Raw genomic sequence first — 13,266 nt, 5'->3', positions numbered from 1 at the left:
GTAAATTATCATGGAATTATGCTTCCTAATAGAGGATCTGTTATTCGAGATAACAAGATTAGTGTCTGTGCTTGGGTCCATAAGATGAAGAGCGAGAAGGATAATCCTGTTCTATAAAAGACAGGATGATGCTCACCCTACAATTCAAAATAAAGACTCGTGACTCATTTTCAGAAATCTATATTTTATCGTTTAGGAGCAGATTGAATCTGTGTAGACTTAACTCACAGTATTTCAAATTATAACTTTGAATTGGTTACTGTGCTTGCGATTGATGAATATGAGGAAGGTATTCCTGTTGCCTTTTGTATTTCATCTTCACTAAACACTGTAATTTTAACCCTCTTTTTTCAATGTATTAAGACAGCAATGTCTTCCAGCATCATTCCAAAAAATTTTATGAGTGATGATGCTGTTATGTTTAAAAATGCTTGGATTAGTGTGTTTGTCCAAATACCCATTATTTATTATGTGCTTGGCATGTAGATTGAGCATGGAGGAAAAAATTAAATTCTGTAAAAAAGGAAATACGGGAATTTATATATAAAACTATAAAGACTGATGTATGAATTGGATGAAAATAATTTTTAAAATATGCTTAGCAGCTTTTGTGAGATGCTTAATAAAGATATCAATATGACAAAATTCTATGAGTATTTTTTTAATATTTATCATTTAAGATGAGGGAGCTAAAACAAATACCAATATGCATATTCAAAATTTTCATAGAAGTTGAAAACATATTTATTTAGAAGGGAAAAAGACAAAAAGTGTCAATAAAGTTATTTTTGAATTAATTAGATTAGTAAATGATAAAAATTTTGATTATTATATTAAAACTCAAAAGGGTAAAATCACTAAAAAGGCATCTCAAAATTTTAAAAGTCACAGGGATGGTAAAAATTTACTAGCAACTTTCGAGCAAATTATAGAAAATGAGTGAAAAATTACTTCATGTAAAAATGTGTATAATATAATAAAAGTTCATTTTTGCAATGACACTTGTATAATTGCTTGCAGAAATTGAATTTTATGTATGAAATCATATGCTTGTACTTGTCATGATTACATGATCTCTAATTTTTTATGTAAGTATATACATTACATCTCAATAAATTCTAGCTAAACAATAATTTGTGCGGTCCACTAAATAAAAGCAGTTCCACTATTTCTATTAGAAATTATGAACCTAAAATGATTACAGAAGTAGGCCCTAGTTGGTTAGAATGTATTGAGATTACAATTTATTTATACTTTATAATAAATTGAATTCATTAACAACAATGGATGATGTTGTGTCACATCAAATAAAAAATCGCTTAATAGCAATTAAGCATTTATTAGGAGTTAATTTTGAATATTCCTTTCCTTGTCATCTTAAAGTAACTTCTGAACCATCAAATAAGAAGATTCTTAAGCAAAAACGATTTTATTCAGATGGATAAAATCGTTTTATAATTTGAAGGAAAAGGAATCTATTGTTTCTATATAACATTTTTTTTTTTATTTGAAATTATTGATTGTGCTCAATAGGTATTTTATGCTGTCAAATTTTGTAGATACAAAAATACATTCGCTTTATGTCCTTGAAAAAAACATTTCTTTCTCTAATTGCTTCAAAAGAATTCTAGCATTAAAAATTCTGTTTATATGCAGCTTTCAGGAAAAGGTAATTATAAAAATGTATATTTTTTCCAAAAAGAAAAATCAAACTAAAATATAACAAAAAATTTCAAAGGAAACATAATTATCATAACTTCTGAGATATTTTACTGTGATCCACTGCCTTCTTTAAATGTTTTCTACTGGATCATTTATTTTTTATCTTTAGTTCTTTTTATTAACAAATGAAAAATTCACCTGAATCAATATTATCATTCATATATATTACATGAGCCATCCATTTCATTTTATTAATTTTAATATATTGGGTGATGCCGGACTGAAGTTAAAATGTGAACACTCTTAAATTGTATCTATTCCTATATATATATTATTTCCATTTATATCACTAAGAACAGTTAATAATATTTTCTTTTCAAATATAGAAATAAGAGTTTCTCCCTGTGAAGTTATTGCCTTAAATTCTGAACACATATATTAAAATGGATCCAGTGAGAGTTTTGTAGATCTGAGCATTTCATTTTTATTGAAAGACAACATTTTTAAACCTTTTTAATTATATAAAGCTTTATTTGAAAAGGTTTTGTATTTTAGGATTTTTTTTTCTTCTTATCCAAAATATGTAAAGTTTTTCAAATCTATGAAAATTATTCTCAATAAAGAAAACAGTAATTCTATTTTTTTTTCATAAAAAATGCATATAATTTGCTTTTTTATGCTTTAATACTCAGCCCATTTAATATATGGCTATCTTAAGGACAGGGAATCTCTCAAGGCAATAAGAGTTTTAGTTACAATGTCAGTGCCCTCAATATATACGAAAAGTCAAAGGAAACAGTATTTTAAAATTTGAAAGTATTGTCTATTATGCTCTTGTAATTCATAATCTTTTATACAAGTTTATTTATTAAGATATTGAAAGCAAAATTGCCCATTATACTTCAAACTTGAGTTAACCCTTATGGTAATAAAATGCAACTAGTTATATTATTGATTTCTTTCTAAATTTAATAACAGCAAATGATGCCCATTGCCTTAAATTTTACACTGACAATCATCAACAATGTTCATCCTATTACTAAAAATTATACCTATTATGCAACAATGTTCTTTCTCAATCAAATTTTTAAAGAGTTAAAATTGCTCAAATAACAATTTTTAGGCAAAATTTTTATTTAGGAAAGATCTGGTTGCATCTTCTGTAATGAAGAAGAAAAATAATTATTCAGAAATCTTCACAACTTTAATACAATTTAGGTAAATTTTCTTATACTTTCATAATTAATATTTTATTTAAAGTATTAGTTTCACTAATTGCCATAGTCATTACATGGTTTATTTTTACTTTTCACTTTTACTACTTCAATTACTTTTTTAAGCTGAAATAAAGTTAGGAACTATAGTCAACATGCAACAAAAAAATGAAGTGCATACATCCTTAGTATTGTTAGTTTTAAATGACATATCACTTTTTGGGTGTAAGGAATTCTTGATTTGAAAATAAATGAAAATTGAAAATAAAGATTCAAGAAAAATTTCTGTTAACATATACAATTAATTTATTTCATATAATACTTTCGGAAAATATGCATTTATACTTGTAAATAAACTTACAAACACGTTGCAGACCCTGCTTTCTTTTATATCATCTTTATTATAAAGCAGATGTGAGTGTAAAATTTTAATCAACTGAAATCAAAGCAAAATACTGCGGCACTGATATCTATTCCCAAATTAATTTCGCCAAAGTACAAATCTAATTGCCAAAATGAAAGATAAATAGCCAACAGAAGATTTCCTATGACGTATAGTTTGAAGTCATGTGATCGAACGAACCAATCAGGTTCGACTTGTGCTCGGGTGTCTCTTGAGATTGAGGCGCCTGTCGCTTGAACCTCCCTCACCCCTAGGTTGTACTCATTTAAGTTGACATGGTCTGACCGATCTCTAGAAAGTGTCAATTTCAAATTGTATATATATATATATGTATAAATATACTTTTAAAAATTTCAAATGCTTTATAGAAGATTAGAAAAAAAGGCCTTATTCTCTTTTGTAAATAGAAAATGGATATAAATATAATCAATGCCTTTTTTTGTATACAAAATTTGATATTTTATTTCTACTAAATTTTTCAATTCATATTTGATTATTATTACATTTCAGTTTCAAAACTTTTCATGAGGCAAGACACATAAGTGATGAAAGAAATTTTACTATAACCGTAACGTGATTTTTCTAATATTTATTTATGAACGTGCATTCCACTCCTTTCCCCTCTTCCTCTATTCCGTATCGAGGGTTATACGACGTGGAGTGCAATATGTACGTAGGCGATTTATAGTAATTTTAACATTCGTTTCGTTTATTATTGTTTGTCATTCCAAAATTTTTATTTGTAGGAACTTGCATATTTTTATAGGTTTATTTTTATAAAATTACTGCAATTTCATATAATAAATAATTTTAAAAAACACTGGGTTTTGTTATACTGACGTGTATTTGTTAATGTAACCGGTTTTTGAAATTTCTCTTTCATTATTTTATAAAAACTTTCTAGATATAATACTGTTTCCAACTTTGAAATATCATATTTTAAGAATAGCTTATTTTATTTCAAAAATATTTATGAGAAAAATCTGTTAACATATTTTTGAAACTGAAAAATTTTTTAGACTATTTGAATTTTTCGTCTTTAAAAAAAAAATTAACAATTTTTTAAAAAAAATTATAGATTTTTCAACTTGTTCTTGTTTATTGCAATGTTATTTGTTCGTTCATTTTCACACAAGAAATATTTTACTCGATAGAATTCGCAAAACATAGAGCGAATTTTCAATTTTGATTAAAAGAGGCATGTGTATATTGAATGACATACCTTAAGCATTTTCATTCCATTTATATAATATAATTGTCTAATCTGAAAATCAAAACGAACTTGAAATTTTATTTCTTTCCTTCCAACCAGTGCTTTAATAGCATAAGTGACTTAGATTTTTCCATTAGAGAATTTCAAAAATATTTTAGAATTAATAACTTTGGCCTTGTTTAGAATGCTCCCAATTTTCCTAATATTTACTTTAGGCAAAATAATTAGTTGTTTTTTTCAAATTATTTATTTTATGTAAAGTAGCCTTTGAAACATCCTCTGCACTAAATTCTATTGTATATGGATCTGTCGCATATAACATATGATCACTTGATTCTATGATGCATTTTTGTCATTTTGTGCTGTATTATGTATGGGCTGTTGCTGCTATCATCATTGATAATATAAGCTTCTAAATTCCAAAACGAATACAAATGCATCAATTAAAAATAAACAAGGAAAAATAGCCTCACTTTTTTTTTTTTAATTCTTTCATCATATTTCAAATGTTAAATTTCCTTTTTTAAGAATATTACATGCACAGAATTTAATGTTTGTTTTTATGATAACTTTAAATTTAAAAGTTGAAAAAGAAAACAATTGAAACAGGTGAATTGAAAACAAACATTGAAACAGAATTAAAGAAAGCCCGAAGGAAAAATGTTTCCCATAAAGTATAGTTGGGTATGGTTAGTGGTTGCTTTGATCGGGATGTACTATGGTTTTTCAACCCCATTTATGTTAATTTATCAAGTACAAAGGAAATCTCGGATGCTTATTTGAATCATTTAGGTCCTTGATGAACTTGATGCATCTCACTTTATTGATATATCATGGGTCTTTTAATTCTCTCGTATGTTAAAATAGAAAGCTGTGGCTGGATGAAATTCCTGCTTATACATGTAGTTAGAAGAGTATCTTAAAACATCAGAAATGACTAGTAATTTTTGATTTGATGGATGTAACTGCTTATCCGTAATGAAAGTGCTATAAAAGATGCTAAGAGTCTATAATTTTGTATTCATGGTTTCATTCAGATTTCTGTTGGTAATTTAAATACTTTTTTTTTTTTTTTTTTCATCCTTTCCCCTCCCACTTCATTTTTCATAGATATATACAAATAGCTTTTCTAATTATTGGATTCGATAATTTTAAGATAAACTGTAAATTTAGCTCTTATTTATTTGCTTGAAGTTAATTTCAATACATGTCTGATAAAATCTTTTATGCTGTTACAGTTTATTATGTCAAACAAATTTACTGTTGTTGAGCTTTTTGCCAAGTCTTATTGGCTGCTTGTCAGGACTGATTGAATAACATAGCTGTTATTTTTGAATGGTTGAGAAGCTAACTGATTTCCCTTTTAATAATTTATTCTTTTTAAATAGCCTGCCTGTCATTTAATTGCTGATATATAATAATAGTTGACTTTATAATAAATAAAATTCTAATTTAATGGTAAAAATTAAAGATTTCACTGACAAGTGATTAACAATTAATTCTTTATCTTCTAATAAAAATTTTAGTCATTTTGATGAAATTTTACTTATTTAAAATTCTCAGAAAAAAATATTCAATACATTAATGGGTTATTAGAATATAAAGATAATTCATTAATAATATGAGTAAATATTTTTTATCTATTATAATATATACACACATCCCAGTAACATTATATTAAATGTTGTTACTTTTAAGAATTTTGTTCAGAATTTGTATGACAAAATATTTAAAAATTAGTCTCTATTTAGAATATAGTATTTTAAAAACGCTATTTGAAATATTTTATTTTAACATCCTGTCATTCTAACTATTATGTATACATCTTTCACATAGATATTGCTCTATGTCTCAAATTAGATTATGTGAAAAATTATTACAGTAAAAGAATCTCTTTTCTAGTATTGAATGTATAAATACATGAAATCTATCTAGCAATTCGGTTTGAATTCTTTTAGTTTATTACATGCTTCTGGTTACGAGTAGTATTCTTTGATAAAATGTAAGCAAAGTAATATTGAATAAATTTATGCAGGAAAGGAATAATAATAATAATATAAGAAGTTTCTTGCAACTCATTTAGCTTTAACATAAAAGAGGAATAAATTCATTTGCACTAAACTTGAGTATGCATTTGATAATTGGATAAATTTTGCAATTTGCAGTAAAACTAGTAAATAACAGATTTCACAAATATTATTTTACTTTATACATGTAACATTTCACGCAAGAAATACACTATTGTATATGTATAATGCTTGCATACATATAAAACTTCAAAATGAAATTGAGCTAAACCAATGTAAACTTTTTATTTATAGGATGAACAGAATGATAAGAGTAGTAGTATTATCCTTATGTTGTGCGAGTATTTTTGCTCACCAGCAACCTTATCAAGCTCCTCCTCAGCCTGCTTATCAACAACAAGTACCACAACATGCTCAGGCAGCTGGTGTACCTCAAGCAGCTGGTATACCTCAAGGCACACATCATGTTCATCAAGGCCAGCAGGCTAATTTACTCAGAGATAAAGCTCATGTTCAAGATAGAGAGTAAGTAAATTTAATTCTTTTTTGGTATAAATTCTGTATTAGTTTTTATTCTACTTTTCAAAGTCCTTAAATTCAGTTTCATTAATTAAATGACACGATTCTCCTCCCCCCCCCCCAGCAACATTAAATTCGTTTAAAATTGGGAAGTGTATGAAACAATATCTTATCTGTAGATCTAAGGCTTATCTTGCACAAATAGTTTAAAAATTATGACAGCTGAGCTTGACAATACCTATGACACTAAGTTATAAACAACTATTGAATTAAATTCAAGAAATTGGATTTATTGTCTACGATGCATTTTTGTGTCGGGTTATAAAATTGTTCTATATAACTCGGAGACTGGTCTATTTAATTTTGTACAATAGAAGTTTAAATGGATTTAAATATGTTATGGTAATGTGTATATTTATATTCCTTTTAAAATATTTTTCAATAAAAAAACTTACTTAACTGTAGTTATTTTATGAATGTTTTTTTAAATTTAATTTCCAATAATCAAAAACGATCCATCTGTGAGATTTGGCCTCTGGGATAGCACAGAATTAAATACCAGTATAACAACGCAGACTAAAAGGTCATGTGTTAGACTATATTTTTGTTCTTGTATCTGAATTACATAATATTTGAAGATGAGAATTAAAAATAATTCTGTTTGTTTTTCCATATATTATTTTTTGCTGTTTTACTCTTTTAATTAAATTTTAATGAGAATGGAAATTTTTTTCCTTGCATTGGACATAAATTCAAATGAATTTATGGCTTTTATTAAAATAAACCATTTTTACACAGAGGAAAATGAAATGAATAAATATGATTAATTATTCTTACTGTTTTATTAATTTAATTTGATTTGAATTTAATCCCTTAATTGGCACAATTATTTTGTATCCTTTTTAAATTGTAATTGTAATAATTGTTTATTTTCTGTTATAATGTGTATGCATTAAAAAAAACAACCTTAATTTGATATTTTGCTATGTAATCTCTAGAAACTATAGTGTTTTTATATTTGGAATTTTATAAATCCACTGATAATATTTACAAATAATGTAACAAACATATAACATATTTATTTCAAAATTTATTACTATTTCTACTATTTGAATTTATTCTTATAAATTATCTAGTTGGCTTGCATGATAAAATTTAAAAATACATTGTAAAAACTTTTATAACCTTGTGTGCTGCTGATGGATAAATATAAGTTGTGAATTGAAAGTCCTCATTTCTTTCCTGCAATACTTGTCTTTTAGCAAAATGATATAAAATATAATTTTTCCACTATAATTGACAAACATTTTCAAATTTATTTGTTGTATGGCTGTAATTATCAAATGCTGTAATAACAAAAGTTTTACTGTATGAAATATCAAATTTAATTGAAATAGTTGTTTATATCTTTTGCTATTTTTTTTAGACATATTAAAGAACATTTGCAAGGTGTAGTGAATCAGCCTGATGTTAGCAAGATGTCAGAAGAAGAGCTTCAATTTCACTATTTTAAAATGCATGATAATGATGACAATAACAAGCTCGATGGTTGTGAATTAATCAAATCTGTTCTTCATTGGCATGGTATGTTTACAAAATTCTTTCTTTTCTCAGGCTTAAAGTACTATACCTCAGTTTTCATAATTTTTTCTTGCATTAAATTCAAATTTGCTTTAAGTTTCACTATTTCTAATCTTTCTTTTTCTATTTTTTCAAGTTCAATCAAATGTTTTTAACCAAAATGTAACGAAGATTTTCTAAACTTAGCTGTAACAAATGTTCACATATAAACATTTATTGTTCTACGACACCTTTCATTATTCAGTACTCAGTGTCAATTCTACATATTTTAATAGAATATCTATCTATATTTCAGTTATTAGCACATTCTCTACTTTGTATTTGTCTGTGTCACTTGTGCAGACATAATTCATAAATTTTCTATCTTACTTTCATAAAATTGTTTGGTCTCTTTATTTTATGTGGTTGTTACAGAATGTATTATAGAGTCTACTTGATAATTATTTTTGTGCTGCTAAATTGCAGAAAATAAAGCTTAGCTACTTTGAAAAATGTTGTACTTTTAATAATGTTATTGAATAATGTTATGAATGTTCTAAATGTTTAGGTCTTGGTTTTCAATTTTACATTTGTGGAAAGCATCTAATAGTTATTGTCCTTTCCTTGCCTGACTAAAAATATGGAGAAAAACATAGCTACAAAACTATGGTCAAATCCCTGTATAATATAGTATATATAATAGAATTTTTCAAGAATTTTGATTTTTTTTTTATAAGAAATAGTTTAATATATCAATTTCTCAATCTCTAAACAAAATTTTTCCTTAAATTATGTATGCCTATACTGTATTAAAAAAATAAATTCTTATAAAATTCCTGTTTTGCTTTCTCTTATACAAAATATTTGAAGGAAAAGAACTGTAATTATTATCAAGAGAAAAAAAATTGTCTGAAATTTTGTGTCATTGCCATCAGTTAGACCCCTGAAAAATAAATGTTTCGAATTCTGCATTAATTTATGAAATGATAACTCAAAATCTCTGAATTAAATGGATGAAATTTAGTATGCATTAGTACTTAAAATGAATTATCTTAATATCAAATTTCCCGATTTCTGTCAAATTGAATAAAATCTATTAATAGAAAAACTTTTTGTATCATGTTCACTTGCACTCAGACACACAGCATTTCAAAATGCTGAGAACTGTATTTGTAAAATTTGATGCACAGTCTTAGCAGTTAAAAAAAATAACTTTTAGATCAAATCTGCTGATTATCTCTACATTTGTCATGGTCAGTAGTGCTCTGACTTGCTTGTAACTCAAAGATGCAACAAATTAAGAGAAATAAAATTTGGTAAATAATCTTGTTATTAAAGTGTAGTATTGGTTTGATTTGATTTTCTTTACTATACTGCTTAGGTATATGCTATAGGTTTTTAAAAAGTACTTATTATAAGATAAAATTTGACTACTCAGTCTGAGCAAAGTTAGAAGTAACGTGGAACTATGTATATGATGTTTAACTTCAGAAAAATTCTTTGATAGTTTAAAAAAATTAGTCTTTATGCTAAAAGATTTAATTATCTTGCAAATTCTCTATTTTCTAAAATTATATATCTGTATATTGAATTTTTATCCCAAAAAACTTTTGAATTCAGTTTGTAAACGTTTGATGTATTATAGGCATGCACTGCTAGTTTAATTTATAAGAAATTGCATATATTTAGATGCTTGTTTCTGTTTCTTAAGTTACTCAGCAATTGTAGTTACTGTTAGCTGCAAGTTTGTTTTAATCACAGTGAAAGGTTATTTTCATTTGGGTTGCTTTAAAAAATTTTAATCAGAAAATTCTTAAAGAAATTGGAGGGGCATATTTTTAGTTGTTCACATAGATTAATCATACTTAAAAATATCTTATTAGAAAAATTGCTTTTAGTTTTTGAATTTTCTATTATAGGAAATTAGCAAGTTATACAGTTTTTCTTCCTAATTTTTTTGGTATTTACATTTTAGTATTTTAATTCTTATCTAAATATTGTTTGAATTTAAATATAAAAGTACTTTGTATCAAAATCTTTAACATAATTTGACAAAGCAATGCACGTAAGTTGTGATCTGCATTTAGAAATATTTGAGAAACGTATTTCTATATTTAAAATTTTTTTAATAAATTTCCTTGTTATACCAATGCCTTAAGTTTGAAAGAAAATTCTAGGTCTCTTTTTTAAACATTATTTAAAATTCATTCAGTTACCAATTGTTTTGCATGAAATTTAAAATGTTTATAATTATTTTATCTAATAATTATGAACCAATTTTTCTTAATGTCATTCTTGGTAGAATAGAAAATACTATGTCCCCCCCCTTTTTATTATAAATTAAAAGAAAAATGTCGATGTAGAAAAATTGCCTTAACCTGAAATATTTCTGTTTAAATTTCTTAACTATAATATAAAAGTACTTTGTTAAATTTCATTAATAGCAAACAGCTATAACTGATGTAAATAATTATGCGAGTTGACTATCTAGAGTAACCAACCGTGATAGGTTAAGCATCTCAAGAAAATTATCAAATATTTTTTCATATGAATATTAATTCTCATTTGTGTTGCTTTCCCTATTATCTACACAGATCAACTTTTATTTTATAAATGTTTTTATGTTAATTCAAAAAAAGTCCATATGTTTTTGAATTTTCTATTATAGGAAATTAGCAAGTTATGAATATAGTGTTTCCTTCTAATCTTTTGGCATTAACATTATAGTATCATTTTAATTCTTATCCAAATATCGTTATATATCCAATATCAAAAATATATCCAAATTCAAATCTTAAAAGTACTTAGTATCAAAATCTTGAACATAATTTGGTAAAGCTATATACATAAGTTGTGATATATATATAAATTTAGAAATATTTGATAATCATATTTATATAGTTAAAAATTTTTTAATAAGTTTCTTTGTTATATAAAATGCCTTTAAGATGAGGTGTTTTTAAGATGCCATTTCAGATGTTTATGGATTACTTTCATCTGTGTTGAATCGTAACATGTTGGTGATTTAATTTTGGTTTATTAGTTTAAAATGTCATAATTTAATTCTAAATTTCTCAGTATTTATAATTAAGGCTTTATTTTTTAAAAGAAATAAAGTGATGGGTTTTCAGAAAATTAAATCAATAAATATAGTAATGTGGTATTCATTTTCATATATATAATATGCTAGATAATTTATCCAGATACCTACTCTAATCATGATCCAACAATTTATTTTCTTTAACATTAACGATAGAACATTTTTCAAACTGGAAGTCAATGTCTAAATCATTTAAATAATTATATTTTATGTTTGAATCAGTAACTGTTCTTCAGAACAAATTATTTTTACATAATTCTCCAGTCCTATTAGTCATATATAATAAAATATATTTTGTGCTTCTGTTCAAAATGTAAATTAATTTAGTCAGTGTTGCTCCTAGAAGAGATTATTGCTGCTGTCTACAATATTTTAATCACCTTGTGGTAAATTGCCAATGAATGTCAACACTTCTTTGAGGCAGTGGATAATTGATCTAAAATAAAGAAATTCAAAGCTGCATGCTTAGTTGATTTTGATTATTAAAAAAAAAAAAAAAAAGTGAAACTTTTTTTGTTTAAATTTTTAGTGTTTCAAGAATATTTTATTGAGTTATAGGTACTGTCATATTGAGTAATAAGTATTATTTAAATATGATAAACAAAGACTGTGTCGAGAATTTTATCTTAATTTTTCAAAAATACTTTAAGGCTGATGTAACATTGGATACTATTCCTTATTTCGATTATTTTTCTAATTTGATATGCATTTCTTTCTTTCTCTCTCTCAATAGCTACTCATAAAATATACATCCTGTATTTGCATTGCTGTTTGAAACTTTAAACTCATCTGATAATTTCTTTTACAGTTGAAGAAAGCAATGCAATGGGAGCCAATGCCCCTGAGCAAGGAACAACAAAAATTTTTCAAGATAATGAACTGGCTCTTATGATCGATCCGATCCTGGATATGGATGACAAAAACAAGGATGGTTTTATTGACTATCCAGAGTTTGTTAATGCACAGAAATCTAGAGGATTTTAAAGACAAACTTGTGATTTTTATCATGTTAAAAAATTTTGAATCTCATCGAATGCATTTTTATATATATTTGACTTAGTTTTATTCAGTATTGTTTTTTAGATTATTTGTTTTGGTTTTTAGACAAAAATGAACTACTTATTTGCATGTGAACATTATTTGACCAATTACAGATTTCTATGAAAATTTCAATCATGATATGGACATTATAGTTTTTAATGTATTTTCAAACATTCCATTCAAAATGAATTTCATCATTTTAATAAACTATCTATTTTACATGATTTTGCAGTTTCTTGCTTTTTGTTTAGTTTTTGTAATAACTTTCATATTTTAAACCCTCGACCCTTTATTTTATTTGGCTTTTATTTCCTATTCATTTGTTATAAGCAGTAAGAAAATATTTTTCTATATTGCAAAATCTCCAAAGTCGTGAACAGTAAGTGTAAAATTTGCATATGCAGTGTTGGGATACATTTTTTTAATGAACTGTGCTAATTAGCTTATAAAATTATTTTTAGGCATTTAAATTGCAACAATCAATTCAAACTTTGATGTTTTTGTTCAGTTTCTTGCCAATAATTTTT

At 25.6% G+C, this 13,266-nt stretch overlaps 1 protein-coding gene across 1 annotated transcript; it reads left to right on the top strand.

Moving 5' to 3' along the window:
* The first annotated feature begins 3,829 nt into the window (after positions 1 to 3,829).
* On the top strand, positions 3,830 to 12,963 carry LOC129984281 (multiple coagulation factor deficiency protein 2 homolog). Its single transcript, XM_056094133.1, has 4 exons — positions 3,830 to 3,948; positions 6,814 to 7,044; positions 8,465 to 8,622; positions 12,507 to 12,963. The coding sequence occupies exons 1-4, from the start codon at positions 3,875 to 3,877 to the stop codon at positions 12,680 to 12,682; spliced, it is 639 nt and encodes a 212-aa protein (XP_055950108.1). The 5' UTR covers positions 3,830 to 3,874; the 3' UTR covers positions 12,683 to 12,963.
* The last annotated feature ends 303 nt before the right edge of the window (positions 12,964 to 13,266 follow it).

This window comes from Argiope bruennichi, chromosome 9 (genome assembly GCF_947563725.1).
Source record: "Argiope bruennichi chromosome 9, qqArgBrue1.1, whole genome shotgun sequence".
NCBI lineage: Eukaryota > Metazoa > Arthropoda > Arachnida > Araneae > Araneidae > Argiope > Argiope bruennichi.
The sequence above is the reverse complement of the archived record's forward strand: the minus strand, read 5'-3'. Positions and strand labels throughout refer to the sequence as shown.